The sequence below is a fragment of the Megascapheus bottae genome, chromosome 12 (assembly GCF_031878675.1).
Source record: "Megascapheus bottae isolate mThoBot1 chromosome 12, mThoBot2.hap1, whole genome shotgun sequence".
Taxonomy (NCBI): domain Eukaryota; kingdom Metazoa; phylum Chordata; class Mammalia; order Rodentia; family Geomyidae; genus Megascapheus; species Megascapheus bottae.
Genome location: NC_143520.1, coordinates 12554919 through 12574466, shown reverse-complemented (window position 1 = coordinate 12574466; position 19548 = coordinate 12554919). Strand labels below are relative to the sequence as shown.

The following is a 19548-nucleotide window of genomic DNA, read 5'->3' as shown; positions in this document are numbered from 1 at the left end:
GGTGGGCGGCGTGGGCCGAGTCCCGCCCCACCTGCTGCGGGGACCCCTGGAGCCCCGCCCCCGCCGGCGGTTGGCTCGGCGGCCCGCCGCGAGGGGGTGTGTCCGCTGGCGTGGCCCGCAGCCAGGCCGCGCGGGGGGCTGCCGGGCGGGGGCGGGGGCGCGGCCGGGCGCCCGAATAGGAGCCGCCTGGGGGCCGGCGCGGCACTCGCAGGCAGTAAGCAACCTCAGCCGCGCGGTGCCGCGCCGCTTCCAAAGATGGTCAGAGGGTCGGGAGGCGCCCCCAGCTCCGCCCGCCGCTAGCCCCGGCCTGCACCGCGTCCGCCGCCGCCGCCGCCGCCGTCGCCACCGCCGCCGCCGCCGCCGCCGGAGGTGAGTGCGGGGCGGGCCCGCCGCCCGGGGCCTGCCGCGGGCTTCGAACGGGGCCCGGCGCGGGAGACCGAGGCCGCGCCGCCTCCGGAGCCCTCCGCTTCGCCCGCCCGCCGGGTCGCGGCAGCGGCCCGGACGCTCAGACAATGGCCGCGCGGGCACCGGGCGGGTGGAGCGCGGGACGGAAGGCGTGTGTGGCGCCCTTCCACACCTGTGCGCGGTGCGGGACGCGGGAGCGCGGCAGCGGGAGGGCGGGCAGCGCGGCCCCGGGGAGCGGAGCCCTCCTCCCCGGCCCCCGGGCGGACCGGGCTCCCGGCGGGAACTCGGGCCCGGGGCCCTGGCGCGGGGCGCGCGGAAACCCTGCCCGCGCTCGGGGCCGCTCTCCCTTCTCCCCGTCCCCGGAGATCCCGGAGACGCAGGGCTTCCCGTGCCTGAGATCGGTCTCCGCTGGGCTTTCCACCCTGGGTTTCGCGGCTTCTCGGTGTGACTGGGAGGGGAGACGGGCTAGCGAAAGGGGTTAAAGTGGGGCCGGATGGAGGCGTTCCGGGCTGGCGATTGGGGTGAGCCTCGGCAGCCCTGGCCCAGCGCGGGGTCTCCAGCCCAGGACGGGCTGCACACATTGGGTCCCACTGGCCGCGGTTCCTTTCCGATGGACAGCTGAGAAATCTGGGGGCCTCATTTCCGGCTCCCAGCCACCCCGGGTTTAAAAAGACCACCACCACATCATCAGTGAAACCAAACAGGCTTTGTCTTTGTTGTGGAGGCGCTGAACTTGTCTGGTTTTGGGGTGCGTGTGGTGCTAATCCAGTTCTCATGATTGGAATATGTAGTATTATTTTGAGGTAATGTACCAAATTGAAAACACGTTTGTGTCTTTTATATTTATTGCAGCCATGGCTCTAAAAGGACAAGAAGATTATATTTATCTTTTCAAAGATTCATCGCATCCAGTGGATTTTCTGGGTGCATTCCGAACATTTTACGTGGATGGGCTATTCACTGATATTACCCTTCAGTGTCCTTCAGGAATCATCTTCCATTGTCACCGAGCTGTTTTAGCTGCTTGTAGCAATTACTTTAAGGCAATGTTCACAGCTGATATGAAAGAAAAATTTAAAAATAAAATAAAACTTTCTGGCATCCACCACGATATTCTGGAAGGCCTTGTAAATTATGCATACACTTCCCAAATTGAGATAACGAAAAGAAATGTTCAGAGTTTGCTTGAGGCAGCAGATCAGCTACAGTTCCTTTCAGTCAAGAAAGCTTGCGAGCAGTTTTTGGTGAGGCACCTAGACATTGATAACTGTATTGGAATGCACTCCTTTGCAGAGTTTCATATGTGTCCAGAACTTGAGAAAGAATCTCGAAGAATTCTATGTTCCAGATTTAAGGAGGTGTGGCAACAAGAAGAATTTCTGGAAATCAACCTTGAAAAGTTTCTCTTTATCTTGTCCAGAAAGAATCTGAGTGTGTGGAAAGAAGAAGCTGTCATAGAGCCAGTGATTAAATGGACTGCTCATGATGTAGAAAATCGAATTGAATGTCTATATAATCTACTAAGCTATATCAACGTAGATATAGATCCAGTGTATTTAAAAACATCACTAGGCCTTCAGAGAAGCTGCCTGCTAACCGAAAATAAGATCCGTTCTCTGATATACAGCGCCTTGAATCCCGTGCATAAAGAGATTTCCCAGAGGCCCACAGCCACAATGTATATCATTGGAGGCTACTACTGGCATCCTCTATCAGAGGTTCACATATGGGATCCTCTGACAAATGTTTGGATTCAGGGAGCCGAGATACCAGATTATACCAGGGAAAGCTATGGCGTTACCTGTTTAGGACCCAATATTTATGTGACTGGAGGCTACAGGACAGATAACATAGAAGCTCTTGACACTGTGTGGATCTATAACAGCGAAAGTGATGAATGGACAGAAGGTTTGCCTATGCTCAATGCCAGGTATTACCACTGTGCGGTCACTTTGGGTGGCTGTGTCTATGCTTTAGGTGGCTATAGAAAAGGAGCTCCTGCAGAAGAGGCCGAATTCTATGATCCACTGAAAGAGAAATGGCTTCCTATCGCAAACATGATTAAAGGTAAGAGGGACTGTAGTCTGTGTCTTTTAAGATGTCTGGGCTTAGGCCAGCAGTCTTACTTCTCTGGAAAAGAAGCTTTTTTTTTTTTTTTGGTAGTCCATAGATTTGTACTCAAAGCCTGGCACTTGCTAGGCAACCACTCTGCTACTTGAACTATAGTACACCCACCTTTCACCCTCTCATCGGTAACTTTTGAAGGAATCTGGAGCTGGGCCTAGTGGTACATACATGTGATCCCAGCTACTTAGGAAGTAGAGGTAGGGCAGTGTCGGCTAGAGACAAATTTAGACCCTCTTGAAAACTTAAAAAAAAAAAAAATGAGACCGGGAGCATAGCTTCGTGGTAGAGTGCTGCCTAGAATGCACAAAGCTCCAGGTTCAATTCCTCAGTACCCCATATTCAGAAAAAAGATGGAAGCAGCACTGTGGCTCAAGCGGTAGATCACTAGCCTTGAGCAAAAAGTGTCCAAAGACAGTGCGTAGGCCCTGAGTTCAAGTCCCAGGACTGGCAAAAAAAAAAAAAAAAAAAAACGTGGGGATATAACTTATATCCATCCCCAAGGATGTTTGCCTTTTGGCCCTGGGTCAATTTCCAGTACTGCAATAAATACATAAAAAGCAAAAAGAATTTATCACTTTGGCATGTCCTCCAGGAATTTATAAAAACGTTGCACACAGTGTTCCATGTAGACAGCATAGTCTTTAATTTGCCTGAAAGTCATATAATTAAAATTTCAACTTACAAAAGAAATATAACTTATTTCTGGAAATAGTATCTTTCACTACTTACTCTATAACCTTAATCCAGATCTTATTCTAGATCTTGCTCCCAGTTTTAGGAATTATTTAGCTCAAAGACCAAAAAAGAAGACAAAATGGAGACAAACTAGCCTTGAGTTGAAAAGCTCAGGGGCAGCACCCACGCCCAGAGTTCAAGTTCCATGACCAATAACAACAACAAAAAGATTTTTTCAATTTGATCTCTTTTCAATTCTGATGTGTTTTTTTTTTGTCCTGTCCTGGGTCTTGAATTCAGGGTCTGGACACTGTCCCTGAGCTGCTGCTTCTTCTTCCCCCTCCCCCCCAGTCTTAGAGCTTGTAGTCAGGGCCTGAGCACTGTCCTTGGGCTTTCTCAAGGCTAGTACTCTACCACTTGAGCCACAGCACCACTTCTAACTTTTTTCTCTGTATGTGGTACCGATTAATTGAACCCAGTGCTTCATACATGCTAGGCAAACACTCTACCACTAAGTCACATTCCCAGCCCCCCTGAGCTTCTTTTGCTCAAGGCTAGCACTCTACCACTTGAGCCACAGTGCCACTTCTGGCTCTTTCTGTTTATGCGGTACTGAGGAATTGAACCCAGGCCTTCGTGCATGGTAGGCAAGCACTCTACCACTAGGCCAAACTCCCAGCCTTTTTTTGTTCAATGAGACAAGGTCTCACTATATACCCTAGGCTAGGCAGGCTTTGAACTCATGACCTTCTTGTTAGTCGCCTGAGTGCTGGGATTACAGGCATGTCTCAGCGTGTCTCGATGGCAGTTTCTTAAATTAAGTAGTCGTACAAAGGAGTTACAGTTCCATAAACCAGATTGTCAGTGCAGTGCTTCTTGGTTAGTGTTACCCCTTCCTTCATTTTACCTTTCCATCCTTACCCTCAAGTTAACACTTCATGTTTTACATAATGTATGTTGACTATAATGTCTGCACTTGCTTGCCCTTCCTCCCTCCTGTTTTGTGTCCCCGCATACCATATTTCCACTTCCTGGTGTTTGTTTTGATAAACAGTGTATTAGTTGTTCAGATGATTTGGATTCCTTCCCTAAGAATAGCCTCCTTTAGTTTGTTTATGTGTAAATGCATTGAGGCCTTATATGTTATCATGCGTAGCTGTGTTTTAGATCTTTTTATTGAGAAAAATACTTTTTATTTAAATATTAGCTTTTCTTCTACATACTGGTCTTGCAAGAAGACCTCATTAAAACTTTGGAAGATTTAGTCCCTACAGGATGTAATGAATTACATTCTCCCAGGAACAGAGAAATAACCTTTTCTTTTTTTCTTTTCTTTTTTTTTAATTGCTGATATTGTCAGTCCTCAGGCTTATACTGAGGGTCTGGGTACTATCCCTGAGCTTTTTTGCTCAAGACTAGTACTCTTAGTACTCTACCATTTGAGCCACAGCTCCATTTCCATCTTCTTTTTGGTGGTTCATTGGAGATGAGTCTCTAAGGTTTGTCTTGGCTGGCTGGATTTGAACCGAAATCTTCAGATCTCGGCCTCCCAAGAAGCTAGGATTACAGATGTGAGCCACTGTTGCCCCAACAACTTCTGCTCTTTTTTTTGGTGGGGGGGAGGGTTGGTCATGGGGCTTGAACTGGCCTGGGTGCTGTCCCTGAGCTCTTCAGCTCAAAGCTACCTCTGTACTCTTGAGCCAGGTCCCATTTCCAGTTTTCTAGAGGTTAATTGGAGATAAGTGTCTCAGGTCCTTTTGTTCCTGGGCTGGCTTTGAACCTTGATTCTTAGATCTCAGCCTCCTGAGTAGCTAGGATTATAGGCACGAGCCACCGTACTTAGCCCTCTGCTACTTTTGATGTGGTTTTATCCCTTAGAACAAAGGCAAAGATCAGAACAAAAGATTGGATCCCACAGATACAAGACACCCTGGCTTACTATCTGTCTGATAAACACTGTATTTTCTGCTGTATGTGATGATGCATTGGCCTTGCCCCCCTTTCCTCCCACTGTAATAAAAAAGTTAAACTGAAGTCTTATTCCATTACATGTATTTATTGGTACAGCTGTAGGTTGTTACCAAATTTGTATCCTTTTCTCCCAAATGTTTCTTCCCAGGCCTTTCTGTTGCTTTTTTAACACTAGTGAGGGTGTGGGAATTTGACCTGGCTTGGAAATGTAACCCGCTGTGAACGCTGAATGACAAGCAGGAAGCAAGAGGAAGATTGGTGTTGGGATCAGGCTTCAGAAGATAATCCGCCAGGGTCCAAATCCCAGCTTTCCACCTACTTACTGCTGAGCCAAGGGGGATTGTTCAACCTTCCCAGCCACCAGTCTTACCATCTGTATTGTGAGGATGACTCCACCACAGAGCTTAGGGTGACTGAGAGATGAAAATGAGTTTGTGAAATGTCTGGCACAGAGTAGGGGCTCAGTAAGTGTTGTGAGCATCATCCTAGCAGGCATATCAGCTGTGACAAGGCCGAAACCCCTTTCATGCTAAGTCAGGATTGCTCCCATGCATGCTGGCAGGTGAAGTCATTGTGAATAGGTGAGAGAAGGGAGTAGAAACCCCTTGTCACCTGGGTTTTGGCTTGGCCTGAACTTCACCACCATGACACCTTTCCTACATAAGAAACAGGAAAAGCCAAATATTTCAGAAGCTATGCCAGAGATATATGAGATGTTTCAGTGGTTTTGTAGTGGTTTAGACTGGTAGATTTTTGTAGAGATGCAAGAATATTTCAATGTTTTTTTTTTTTTTTTATGCTTCAATACATTTCTGCCAGTTCTGGGGCTTGAACTCAGGGCCTGTGCACTCTCCTGGAGTTTTCTCAAAATTAGTGCTCTACCACTTGAGCCACCGCCCTACTTCCAGCTTTTTCTGTGTTTGTAGTAACAAAGGAATCCAACCCATGGCATTGTGCATGCTGGGTGAGCACTCTACCTCTAGGCCAAACTCCAGGCCTTCAGTAATTTTTTTAAAATTATATTTGAAAGCCTACTAAAAAAGAAAATGCTGCATTGTACTGTACCATACCTGTAGCGGGACAGATAGCCATATGTGTTTTTTGCCTTTGTGTTGATGGAATAAAGAGCCCTACTTCTTTGTTCCAGGTACTCCACCTATTAGCTGGCTTTGCAATCCAGAAATTTATTCTTTTAACTTGAATTTCTCATCCTTGCTTGTATCTGGTAGGCCCAGAAAAGAGTATCTATCACTTCCAGTCAAGTGTGGTTCAGGCTTGTACTGTTCTGCCATGTGGGCTCATCCCCAAATCTCAGTGTCTCATTTTGCTCAGTTTGTTTTATTTTGGCATGATGGGGTGAATTAGCAACTTCCCCTGGTAATGAGAGCTTAATTTGGGTAGAATAAAATTCATTTCCTTTTTTGGTTTAGGGATATGATGTACAAAGAAGAAATAAACACTTGGCCTTTTGGGAACTGCCAAGGCTCTCCTTTTCCTCATAACTGTCCTGCTTATAAACATACTTATGCTTTGAAGTAAAAATGGATAAGGAGATTAAACAGCACAGGCACACAACAGTGCTAATGAAAGTTGGTTGAAAAACTGAACTGGAAATTTTCCACTGAAAAAAGCCTCATTGTCTTTCTTCCCGTGTGCTTTCCTGCTTGCCCCCTTTCCTCCCCCTGACTTCTCTGTGGCAGGTCTCCCAGCTTCCCCTTCTCATGACACAGAATCATACTGGTTTGTCTTGGACTCAGTCTCATTAAGGCTTGTCTTACTAGCACCCGTTGCCTCTGTGCCCTCCACTCCCTGTTCAAAGTTCCTTCTCAATCTAGCCTTTGGTAACTCTCATCTGGTTGGCACCCACATCTTTCTGACTCCCCTCCTTCTTCATTGTACCTTACCTTCATTTAAAAACTGGACACCTTTGGAGCCAGGAGCATGGCCTATTGGTAAGAATGCATGCCTAGCATACATGAAGCCCTGGGTTCAATTCCTTGGTACCACATACACAGAAAAAGCCAGAAATGATTCTGTGGCTCAAGTGGTAGAGTGCTAGCCTTGAGGAAAGTCCAAGGATAGCGCTCAGGCCCTGAGTTCAAGTACCAGGACTGGCAAAACCAAAACAAAGCAAACAAAATCTGATACTTTTGACAATAAAATAAAATAAAACTGGCAAATTTTTTGGAATTAAATCCAGACCTTTAGCTGAGCATCAAGGACCTTTGCCAAGCCACTTGCCATGCCAGCCTTAATACTGTCACAGCCCCCAGTATGTCATCTGCCCTCAGTGGATAGCACTGCTTGGCAATGCCTGGAAACACGTGCCATCTTTCCTCTGCTGAGGATGCTCCCCTCATCTGCCTGCCACAGCCTACCAAGGCCCAGGTCCCGTACCTCCATTGCTCTGACCATTCACAGCAGTTTGGCTCTTCCTGTGGTACCATGTTCTGGTTGTTCCTCACCTTTACAAGAGAGCAAGGAGCTGCCTTTCATCCCTCATAGCACCAAGCACAGTGCCTGGCATCTGCCATCAGTAGCAGCTACAACAGCAAGCTTGCTCCCTTCTCATTTCAGAAAAGAACGAGTGTACTTTAATGATGTGATTTAATTGACCTACAGGTGTGGGAAATGCTACTGCCTGTGTCTTACACGAAGTCATCTATGTCATTGGTGGCCACTGTGGTTACAGAGGAAGCTGTACCTACGACAAGGTGCAGAGCTACAATTCCGACATCAACGAGTGGAGTCTTATCACCTCCAGTCCACACCCAGGTAACAAAACACTGTCTGCATGCTGCAGTTGAGAATGCGCTGAAATGTTTTTTTTTTTTTTTTTTCCCTGTACTAGAATTAGAACTCAGGCCTTTGTGCTAGCTAAACAGGTATACTCTCACTTGAACCACACACCCAGCCTTATTTTTCAGGTAGAGTCTCATATTTTTCCCCAGACCAGTCTTAGTCTATGCTCTTTCTATCTGTAGCCTCCCAAGTAGGTGGGATGGTAAGTGGATACCACCATGCCCAGCTATTGAGATGGGCGGGGGAAGGGGGGTCTAATTGCTTAGGCAGTCCTTAATCTATGATTCTCCTCCTCTCTGTCTCCTTAGTCGCCAGGTTTATAGACATGAACCTCTGCACATAACTGTAAATGCTAATTTTTATAATAGATTCCATTGAGTTTATATATAGATAGATATAGATATAGATATTTTTTTTTGCCAGTCCTGGGCTTGAGCTCAGGGCCTGAGCACTGTCCTTGGATTTCCTCAAGGCTAGAGCTCTACCACTTGAGCCTCAGCACCACTTCGGTATGTGTATGTGGTACTGAGGAATCGAACCTGGGTCTTCGTGCATGTTAGGCACTCTACCACTAGGCCAAACTCCCGGCCCCATGTGAGTATATTTTGAAAGCTCAAAATATTCATATATTGATTTAACAGAAATCATGATTGTGATTAGATCATATCAGGTATTTTTCTTCAGGTACATTTCAGACCTGTGTGCTTAAAAGCAGTAAGTTCCTTTGCTTCTCACATTCTTTTCTTGTGCTTTGTCTTTGTTATTTGCTTTCTGTCCTTTTCTCTAGGAAATGGTTAAGGCATTAATCTGACCATCAAGCAGTCAGGAATTGTATCTGAAGATTGAGGTTTAGCGGGAGATCCTTTTCATCTTTTGGAACTTGTTTTTTTTTTTTTAATAGATTTCAGTTACTAGTAAGCACGATTCCTAGACTCCGTGGGATGGTACCTAGCAGTCATAAAGGGGAAGTGTTCCTTTGTAATGTCTGTCTGCTTTGTCTCTTTGTGAAGAACACAGAGGCAAGCATAATTTTAACCTGGTCATGGGTTGGGATGTAGCTCAGGGGTAGAATATGTGTTTTAGCATGTATGAGGCTGTGGGTACAGCATGCAAGATGAGAAAAAAAAAAGTCTTTGCCAATTAAAGTTATACCGTATGATTAAGATTTTTTTTTCATGGAAAAAATTATATCATCATGTCACCATGTTGTTTTGAACCATGTTCCATAGAGTACAAGGCTTTCCTAGAGATGATTGAGGTTGAAAGTCCACAGGTTTGCACCACTTGGGAGTAGTGGTCATAGTGAGTGTTCATGAACACACACAGATAGGTCAGGTTCAGGTTTAGTACTTCTCATGAAATACTATCTTAAATTCTTACTGAACTTCTATGAGCAGGTATTGTCTATCCATTGATTCGCCTATTTGGAAAAAGGAGGCTTGTAACTTAGAATTGATAAGTAACTTGCCCAAGGCTCTACATTCTAGCACTCTTATGCTCCTGAGCTGTGACCACTGAACAGCCTGCCTCTCCTTAAGGGAGTGGACTCTCCTGGTTTCAACCCAGGTGGTTACTTCCACCTCGCAATGTCCTTCTCATCTGTGGTGCTTGCTGGATAGGGTGATGTACTCCATATACCATAGGCTTTGCATAGGAAAAAACCATCCATAGACTGGCCTGGCTCTAGAGGCTATAGAATGTGTAGACAGTCTATACTTTCTGGTTATCCATGTGTCATCCTAGACTCTCTACCACTTTCTTTTGTGACTAATGAAGTTATAATGGAAAGTAATCATTATAGGCATGCTAAATAAGTAGCCAGCATTTACTCAGTGTATTCTAAGCATTACTATTCCAGTGATTTTTTTTTTTTTTGGGGTGGGGATCCACCCAAAAACACTCAGAGCCTGAGTGTTTTCTGTGAGCTTTTTTGCTCAAAGCTAGAATTCTACCACTTGAGCCATAGCTCCACTTCTGGCTTTTTTTTTTTTTTTTTTTTTTTTTTGGAAGGGGGTGGTTAGAAGGCTTCTTAATTGGAAATAAAATTCGCTCACAGATTTCTCCTGCCTGGATTGACTTCAAACCTTGATCTTTTGATCTCAGCTTCATGAGTAGCTAGGATTACCAGCTCCTGACTCTATTCCAGTAATTTGTTTGTCAGGTTCATGTTATTCCAAAAAAATAACTGCAGCAACTATATTAAAAGAAGAAAAGGCTGCCTGGTGCTGGTGGTCAGACCTATGATCCTAGCTGCTCAGGAGGCTGAGATCTGAGGATTACAGTTGAAAGCCAGCCCAAGTAGGGAACTACATTAGACTCATATCTCTAGTTAACCACCTGAAAACCAGAAGTAGAGTTATGGCTTAAAGTGGTAGAACTTGTGCAAAATAGCTCCAGGCCAGCGCCTTGATCCTGAGTTCAAGCCTTATCACCACCACCATCATCATCAACAACAACAGAAGGCTTATAATATTTTAGAGTACCAAATCCAAGATCGGCTTTTAGTTCATTGGCTTTGCCTCTAAAAATAAAGGAATGTTGGGCAGGGAGTGTAGCCTAGTGGTAGAGTGCTCTCCTAGCATGCACAAAGCACTGGGTTCAATTCCTTGGTACCACATACTCATAAAAAGCCAGAAGTGGCGCAATGGCTCAAGTGGCAGAACACTAGCCTTGAGCAAAAAGTGTCCAAGGACTGGTCCATAGCCCTGAGTTAAAGCTCCAGGACTGGCAAAAATAAGATAAAATAAAAATAAAGGAATGTCAATGGCGGGAGCTCATGTTGGAGAAAGTTATCACTGAGGAAACAGAAAACAGAGTGAGAGAGGACTGGTTAGAGTTCCACAATATCCTTCAGTGGTCTGCCTTCCTCCCACCCCCATGATCTCTTATAAAGCCCCACCTTTTAAAGGTCCATAGCTCCTCCCAGCACCAGTACTCTGGGGACCAACTGTTTATATAGGGTCCTTTGGGAAAAACTACCCATAATCAAACCATAGCAATCTTGTGAACTATGCAAGACTGTTATTATCTGCTTTTACAGGCTACTGCCACCAAGAAACATTAAATAGATTGCCTAAGGTCATTCAGGTAGTGAAGTGAGGTTCAGCTTCAGGCAGTCTGGCTTGGAGCCTTGGTTCTCAATTTCACTCTGATCTCATCCAGTCCTCATGTTATAACTTGGGGAATTAGATAATACTTTGTGCACAGACTCATCTTTTTTACTAGTCCGATACTTTACCATTGAGCCACACTTTGAGTGCTTTTTACACTGGTTATTTGGAGTTAGTTCTAGCTTTTTGTCTGGGAGCACATCCAGGTTGCAGTTCTTCCAGTTTATACTTTTCACTGTAGCGGGGATAACAGGTAGACACCCCCATCCCATCTTCTTCATTGAAGCACAGGTCTTAGGATCTTTCCTGCCTAGGCTTGCCTGGAATTATGATCCTCCCACTCTCACCCTCCCTCATAGCTGGGATAGCAGGCATGCACTGCCATGCCCACTATTGGTTGAAAAAGGATTTTGTATATATGCTGAGCTGGCTGTGAATCTTGATTATCTCAGCCTTCTGAGTAGCTATGGTGACAGGCATAAGATACCACACTGTGGTCAGATTTATCTTTCCAAAGAAAATCAAATGCAGGCTGGGAGCTTGGCCAAGTGGTAGAGTGCCTGCCTAGCATGCACAAAGACCTGGGTTCAATTCCTTAGTACCACATACATAGAAAAAAAAAGCCAGAAGTGGTACTGTGGCTCAAGTGGTAGAGCTCTAGCCTTGAGAAAGCCCAAGGACAGTGCTCAGGCCCTGAGCCCAAGCCCAGGACTGGCCAAAAAAAAAAAAAAAAAAAAAGTCAAATGCATATAGCCAGTGCGCAGTGGCTCATGCCTGTAATCCTAGCTACTCAGGCGGCTGAGATCTAAGGATCAAGGTTCAAAGCCAACCAGGGGCACAAAAGGACTTTGAGACTCTTATTTCCAATTAACCTCTAGAAAATGGAAGTGGGGCTTGGCTCAAGGGTAAAGTGGTAGACTTGAACTGAAGAGCTCAAGGACAGTGCCCAGGCTGTGTTCAAGCCCCAAAACCCACAAAAAAAAAAAAAAAAGGAAGAAAGAAAAAGTCAAATGCATGAAAGTTCGGAGTGACAAAGTAGAGAACAGTGGCATACATTTTAAATTTAACACGTTTCCTAAGTGGAAAATAAATGTTCTATAATAAGTATAATTTGCATAGAGTTTATTAAATGCTTGAAAAAGAGAATCGTATCACATACATAGAAAAATCCAGAAGTAGTGCTATGGCTCAAGTGGTAGAGCTCTAGCCTTGAGAAAACACAAGGACAGTGCTCAGGCCTTGAGTTCAAGCCTGGGGCTGGCAAAAAAAAAAAAAAAAAGTCATCTGGGAGCAGTGGATGATACCTGTAATCCTAGCTTACCCAGGAGGCTGAGATCTGAGGATCATGGTTCAAAGCTGACCTGGGCACTATAATATCCATGAGACTCTTATTTCCAATTAATCACCAGAAACCTGGAAGTGGCACTTCTGGCTTAAGAGATAGTGCGGTAGTCTTGAGCTGAAGAGCTCAGGAACATTACCCAGGCCCAGAGTTCAAGTCCCACAACCAAGGAAAGAAAAGAAAATCAATGTAAAACATTGTCACATCACACATCAATCAGAACATATATTACACATGTAAACTTTTCATTTACATTAAAATTTTTTTCCAGATGAAACAATTTTAAAAAATCAGATATGATAGTCCCTTATATGATACATTCTGCTTGGTTTTTACACTGTTAAAATTTTTTTTAACATTTTTTTTTGTCAGTCCTGGCCTTTAAACAATGTGTTGGTGGCAGTGGTCTGTCTGCAGAGCCGAGTACTAGCTGTTGTAGTAGATGAGATTTCCAGTCTCCATTGGGTTGCAGTGTCTCAAGTTCTGCTCCATCACAGATGGCCTAGGCCTGTGCTGTTTTCCTTTCCCTGGCCTGCTCCTCTCAGCTGCCCTGCTGCCTCCTGGGACTTCTGAAAGCATTTGCTTTTGCATTCATTCAATTATAGTTAGGCAACCTTTTTATTACCCTTTTTTGGGGGTGAACGGGTGAGTCATGGGGCTTGAACTCTGGGCCTGGGTGCTGTCCCTGAGCTCTTCAGCTCAAGGCTACTGCCCTACCCTTGAGCCACAGCCCCACTTCCTGTTTTCTAGTGATTAATTGGAGGTAAGAGTCTCAGGATTGGCTTTGAACCATGATCCTCAGATCTCAGATCTCCTCAGATTTTGAGTAGCTAGGATAACAGGTGTGAGCCACTGTTCTGGGTCCCACATTTTTTTTTAAATTAGCACCAGTTAGTTATATACAGGTGGACAATAATTTTAATATTTCTATATATGCATTCAATGTACCTTAGTCACACACTCTTATTTCACACTCCCTCATCTCCTCTTCTTCCTCCTAAAATCCCAACAAGCTTCAGTATTCCATTTTCAAGCATGTGCATGAAGTATTTAGATCATCTCCCCCGTACTTCACCCCCTCTGCTAGTATGCACACCCCTGTTTTTCAGTCCTGTTCTTCTTTTTAAATTTTGTAGTGTATGTTGATTTTTTTAGATGAGTTTCATTGTGGTTTCATTGTGTATATGTAGTACTTTGGGGAGTGCTAGAGACTCTTTGGGGGTGGGGGTCTGGGGTTGATGTACTGTTGTTTGTTTGTTTTTGGTTTTTTTTTGTTTTTTTTTTTTTTTGCCAGTCCTGGGCTTGAGCTCAGGGCCTGAGCACTGTCCTTGGACTTTCTCAAGGCTAGAGCTCTACCACTTGAGCCTCAGCACCACTTCCGGCTTTTTTCTATGTATGTGGTACCAAGGAATTGAACCCGGGTCTTCCTGCATGCTAGGCAAGCACTTTAACCACTAGGCCAAACTCCCGGCCCGATGTACTGTTGTTTGAACCCAGAGTCTCACACTTGTTAGGAAAGTCCACCACTCAGTCATTCCCCACTGTATGATAATATTGAACTGAGTTACCATTTCTAGCTTTTTCTATGACAAATCGGAAATTCAAGTCTCATGGACTTTCCCGCCTGGGCTGGCTTTGAACTATGATCCTCACCTATCAGTTTCTTGAGTAGCTAGGATTACAGGTGTGAGCCACTGGCACCTGGCTGACTTTGTTTTTATTAATGTCAGAAACTTTAAGAACATTATGTGAAATCAAAGCAATAATGCCTATCTTCTGAGACTTCCTTTCCCCTTCAAAACCTGTATGGCAGGCACTTTACAATAAGATACTATCTTTTTCTTAATGAGAACATATTTCTAATAATGCATTCTTTCTAAAGAGGGGCTTGGCTATAAGCTCCTCTCCCACTGGGTAATGTGGACACACACTGGTGCACAGAAAGGTAGGAGATAAAATTCATTGGTTGATCAAACAAGCATGTCTAGAGTCCTTGCACAGTGGCCGAAACTGGCTGTTCTCCCACAGTGTAGGAGTGCAGCATAGGGAGGGTCACAGCCCCTGCACTGCTAGAAGTGGGAAAGACAAGAAACAAGAAATGTTCTAGATGATAAGACATGCTGCCAAGGGAATTTTTTAAAAAATGATGTGGTAGAGGTGCCTTTTGGCCACTGCCCATTAAACAGCCAGGAAAGGCCTCTGAGGTGGCAGGAAGATAGGACCTCAGTGACAAGAAGGTGACAGTCATGCAACTTTCAGGGAAAGGCAGAAGGAGCAGTGTGTGACAGCAAGCTAAATTTTTTTTGGGGAGGGCAGTCCTGGGGCTTGAACTCAGGGCCTGAGCACTACCCTTGGACTTTTCTCAAGGCTAGAGCTCTACCACTTGAGCCACAGCGGCACCTCCAGCTTTTTTCTATATATGCGGTATTGAGGAATTGAACCCCAGACTTGGTGCATGCTAGGCAAGCACTCTACCACTAGGCCAAACTCCCGGCCCCAGCAAGCTAAATCTTAATTGTAAGTGGCAATGATCACACTGACAAACTTGCCTCTTCCTTGAGACTGCACTTGGAAACGCAATTATGGCTGATGCTCCAAGAATGAGCTAAGAACAGAGGAATAGGAAGAGGTGTGTAAGATGCTTGAGGTTTATAGTGGCTCCTGTCTGTGCCTCTGGAGAGAAGGTGGGGGAAGTGGCTCCTTGACGAGCAGGAGGTTTGAGTGGAGAGGAGGACACGAATTATTGGCAAACAATAAAACTGTCCAGGAAATGAGAGCTATGATGGGCAGTTGTGGGACCCAGATCCTCACAGCAGCCCTCACCTCTCAGATGCCTTTGACTGAAGATGGGTTGCTGCAGGAGCCTGAGTGTGTGCTTCTCATAATTTTTTTGACCCTAACTGGACCAGCAATGTGATAGAAGCTAAGCAAGGTACTCTGTGCTGGCTGACACTGGGAATGGCCTGCCCCTGGTTACAGGGACAGCTGCTAAGACTGAGGAACCTACACCAATTATCTTTTACTGATGGGGAGCAAATAAAAGCTACCACCCTATGTCAGCAGTTCCCAGAAGGGTAGTTGTCTTGTAGAGGTAGTTTAAGGATTACCACAGATAATGGTAAGTATGCCCCCTAAAGGCTCAGTGCTGAGTAGCAGGAACAGGTCCTGGAGTCAGTTGATACAGCTGGATTTTAACCTTCAGTGTGTAATAGTGCATGTCAGAATCAAAACAGCACCCACTGTATTTGTGAGTGCTAGGCACTATAGAAGCAGCTTTTCTGGTTTGTTATCCTAGTGATCATTTTCTGTCTTCTTTGTTCTTTTTAAAAGAATATGGACTGTGCTCAGTTCCATTTGAAAATAAGCTCTATCTAGTCGGTGGACAGACTACTATCACAGAATGCTATGATCCTGAACAAAATGCCTGGAGAGAGACAGCTCCCATGATGGAGAGGAGAATGGAGTGCGGCGCTGTCATCATGAATGGCTGCATTTATGTCACCGGAGGCTACTCCTACTCCAAGGGGACATACCTTCAGAGCATCGAGAAGTACGACCCAGATCTTAATAAGTGGGAAATAGTGGGCAGTCTTCCAAGTGCCATGCGGTCTCATGGCTGTGTCTGTGTGTACAATGTCTGATTGAGCCACAGGACTGGCCAGATGATCACTGTTGGGGGCCGGGGGCCTAGTAAAAAAAATACAGGGCTTGGAGTCCCTTACTTGTTTTTGTGGCCTGGCATGTGATAGGAGATCAGTGAATTTCAACTCCTACACCTACCAGTGATAAGTGGTCAAAATCTTATGTATAAATAGAGTTGAATCAGTTGAGTTAAGCTCCTAAAGTTTATGTTTTTCTGAGGTAGCATGGAATAGTTGACACTTGGTAAAAAACCTTTATAGTGAATCTTTTATGCCTGGTAGCATCAACACTGGGAAGAGGTCAAAATCATTCTGTGTAATGAAATGTCCTTTAAGAGCCTGTGATACAGTTGATAGTTCTGTTTAACAGAAATTTGAAATTTAAAGAGGGAATCTTTTCTACCTCTACAAAAATAATGCTTAAAAAGTAATTTTTCCAGTTAGGCACTGGTGGCTTGTGCCTGTAATCCTAGCTACTCAGGAGGTTGAGATCTGAGGATTGTGGTTTAAAGCCAGCTGGGGCAGAAAAATCCCCATGAGATTTTTATCTCCAATTAACTACTCAAAAACACCATGTGTGGAGTTACGCTTCGAAGAAGTAGAGCAGAGTGCTAGCCTTGAGCTAAAGAGCTCAGGAAAGCTCTTTTGTCTAATTAACCACTAGAAACCAGAAGTGGCACTGTGGCTCAAAAGTGGTAGAGTGCTAGCCTTGAGCCAGAAAGCTTGGGGACAGTATTTAGCCCCTGAGTTTAAGCCTTATAACCACCTCCAACAACAACAAAAACTCAGGGACAGTGTCCAAGCCCCATGACCAACAAAATAAATAAATAAAATTTCCCTTAGAATTATTTAGATGTGGACTTACTTTAAGTATAAATATGGTTCCTTTGTAAATTTATATAATTTATTGTTAATACTCTAGTTACCAGTGACTACCAATGATATGAAAAATATTGTGGAAAATATTTTTACTGTTCAGAGTTTACAGACTAAACTTAAAAGAATAGGTATAAAAATTATAGAGAAAATAGTCAAGTATTTGCTGATGCTAAGGGCTATTTCAAATTTTCAACTTTGATACTAGTTGCTAGTTTAGATGTCTAAGCATGTTGGAAAAATTCTCTTTTTAAAGTATAGTTATACATCTGCGCATAAAGTTGAATTTTAGAGCTAACAGGCATGTAGAGCACTTGTGATGAGAATACCCTGATGAAAAGAAATGTACATTCATTTTCCAGCTCTGCCAATAGCTAAATTTCGTCACTACCAGTGATTAGTGCTTCCTGACCTATCCACAGTGCCCTGACCCAGGCAATGTGGCCCTGATATAGGTCTGGATCCTGATAGCCAGAAGCTGGATGGGCCTTTGGACAGTGAACACCTTTATCTGTCTCTCTCTGCGTGCCTTTAGGGTCACTGCGTGTGTGTGCTGTGACTGGAGGAAAGTTGGGAAGTGCTGCTTTAGTCGGCTCATCTGAACTTTTCATTCTGTGAGACCAGCTGTTTCACACACCTTTTTTTTTTTAAATACTTATTTTTCACTTTAAATACTGAAGTTTAAAACTGCTTCTCATTTCATTTTTAAGACTTTTAGACACTGTTTAATACATTTATTTCAGATGGCATTTTTCAATACATAGAGCTTTTTGTGGATGCAACATGGTACTATATAGCAGGGCCACAAAACAACCATACCCTTTTTCCTGTAAATTCTACATGTATATTTTAAAGTAAAAGAAGAAAAAGTCAATGCATGAGAATGTTTATGTCTGAATCATTAATAATAGCAAAAGAATGTGGGAAATAGACGTGGCAAAGAAAGTGGGCTAATAAAAACAATGATGTATACTATCCTGAAAATAATAAATAATAATTTGCAAGCTGGGCAGTATTGGCTCACATCTACAATCCTAGCTGCTCACGAGAGGCTGAGATCTGAGGATCATGGTTCAAAGCCAGTCTGGGCAGCAAAGACCCTGAGATACTTTTCTTCAATTAGCCACCAAAACGCAGGAATAGAAGTATGGCTCAAGTGGTAAAGCACTAGCCTGCACAAAAAGTCAAGTAAAAACCTAGCACAATAATAATAATTTTGAAGACTATGTAGAAACATGGGTGTGTCTATATGTACAACACAAAGTCATGTGTCCACTGTGACGGCAGCCACTACGCATGTGGAAGGTAAATTTGCAAAATACATTTGTTGTGTTAACATAAGGGATATGGAATAATTTTTAATTTATTTAAATCTTTTCTTTAATAGTACTTTGTATTACCAATAAAAATAAGTCATATCGTAAAGACTGTGTTTGGGTAAATTAGCATGAAGGACAAGACTTACTTTAATCTAAAATTTAAGCTACAGGCATTTATTGTTCTCAAGGACATTAGCAATTAATGCTGAATAATCTACCACATTTGAGTGCTTAGATCACATCTTAGTCTCAATATTCTCAAGGCGCAGCTGCTTCATAGATAGATATTGTGTACTTTTTGAAGGACAATGGAATCGGTTATTTATTTTTACAAAAAAGCCTTGTGGAAGTGCTTGAAAGACCTTGAAAATAATTTGTGATCTGAGTTATTTCATAGGACATGTCTAAAAAATTCTTTTTTGTTGTTGATGTGTACACAGTAGAAAGGATAACTTAATTAATTATCCTACATCCAATGCACTGCAGTATAAGTGCAAAACTTCAGTGTGTTTAAAACTGAGAAGGTGTGGTTTTTGAGAAGGCAAATGCTTGTTTTGCAACATACAGTTGTGGCACTTACATTTAGCACAGATTAATTAAGCTGACTTTATCCAAATCTTACTTGCTGTTTCTCAGGTTTTCTTTTTAGTTGTTTAGCTGATACAAGAGAATCAGAATTTAAGGTTCTTACTTAAAGGTACTTAATTTTTGTTTTGAAACTCATGTAAATATAATCCTGTCAGAAACTTGATTTTGTGTTTTCCCAAAATTCATATAGACCCTCTAACCCCTATTGTGACTATGTTTAGAGATAGGAAAGATGCTCTAGAAGCAATTAAAGTTACTTGAGGATGGGACCCTCATTTGAGAGAAGGTAAGTGTCCTTACAGGTACATATAGCCTGCTTATGCTCTTGTGTACTGCCATTCTCCATCGCCACAGCCCGCTCCAAACTCAACAAACTCACACTTCCAGCTTCCAGAACTATAAGAAAACCTGTGTGTTCCAAAGCTGCCTTGTTCTTGGTTCCTTATGGATGCCTGCGCTGACAAGTGTAGCCTTTTGACAGGCTGCATAAGGAGTCGGCTCTTAGGTGATTTTAGATGCTGGGTCAGACAGTATAGTACATCATCATTCCTCTCCCCATCAAATATGCAGAACAACCATACCTACCTATTTTTATTAGTCTGAAAGTGAAACACTAGAAATACAGCTTCATTTCTTAAGATATAGTAGACCCAATTTTGAGTTTCTGTCTGCCTCAGTAACCCACCCAAAGA

The 19548-nt window shown here is 43.8% G+C and overlaps 1 protein-coding gene across 1 annotated transcript; it reads left to right on the top strand.

Moving 5' to 3' along the window:
• Positions 1-1259: 1259 nt before the first annotated feature.
• On the top strand, positions 1260-19019 carry Klhl23 (kelch like family member 23). Its single transcript, XM_090342673.1, has 3 exons — positions 1260-2472; positions 7801-7953; positions 15763-19019. Exons 1-3 carry the CDS (start codon positions 1260-1262, stop codon positions 16071-16073), a joined length of 1677 nt encoding a protein of 558 aa, XP_090198799.1. The 3' UTR covers positions 16074-19019.
• The last annotated feature ends 529 nt before the right edge of the window (positions 19020-19548 follow it).

Coding starts and splice junctions, on each gene's coding strand:
- Klhl23 (XM_090342673.1), top strand. CDS start 1,260: ATGGCTCTAAAAGGACAAGAAGATTATATTTATCTTTTCAAAGATTCA. Junction 2,473..7,800: donor TATCGCAAACATGATTAAAG/GTAAGAGGGACT, acceptor ATTGACCTACAG/GTGTGGGAAATGCTACTGCC. Junction 7,954..15,762: donor CACCTCCAGTCCACACCCAG/GTAACAAAACAC, acceptor TCTTTTTAAAAG/AATATGGACTGTGCTCAGTT.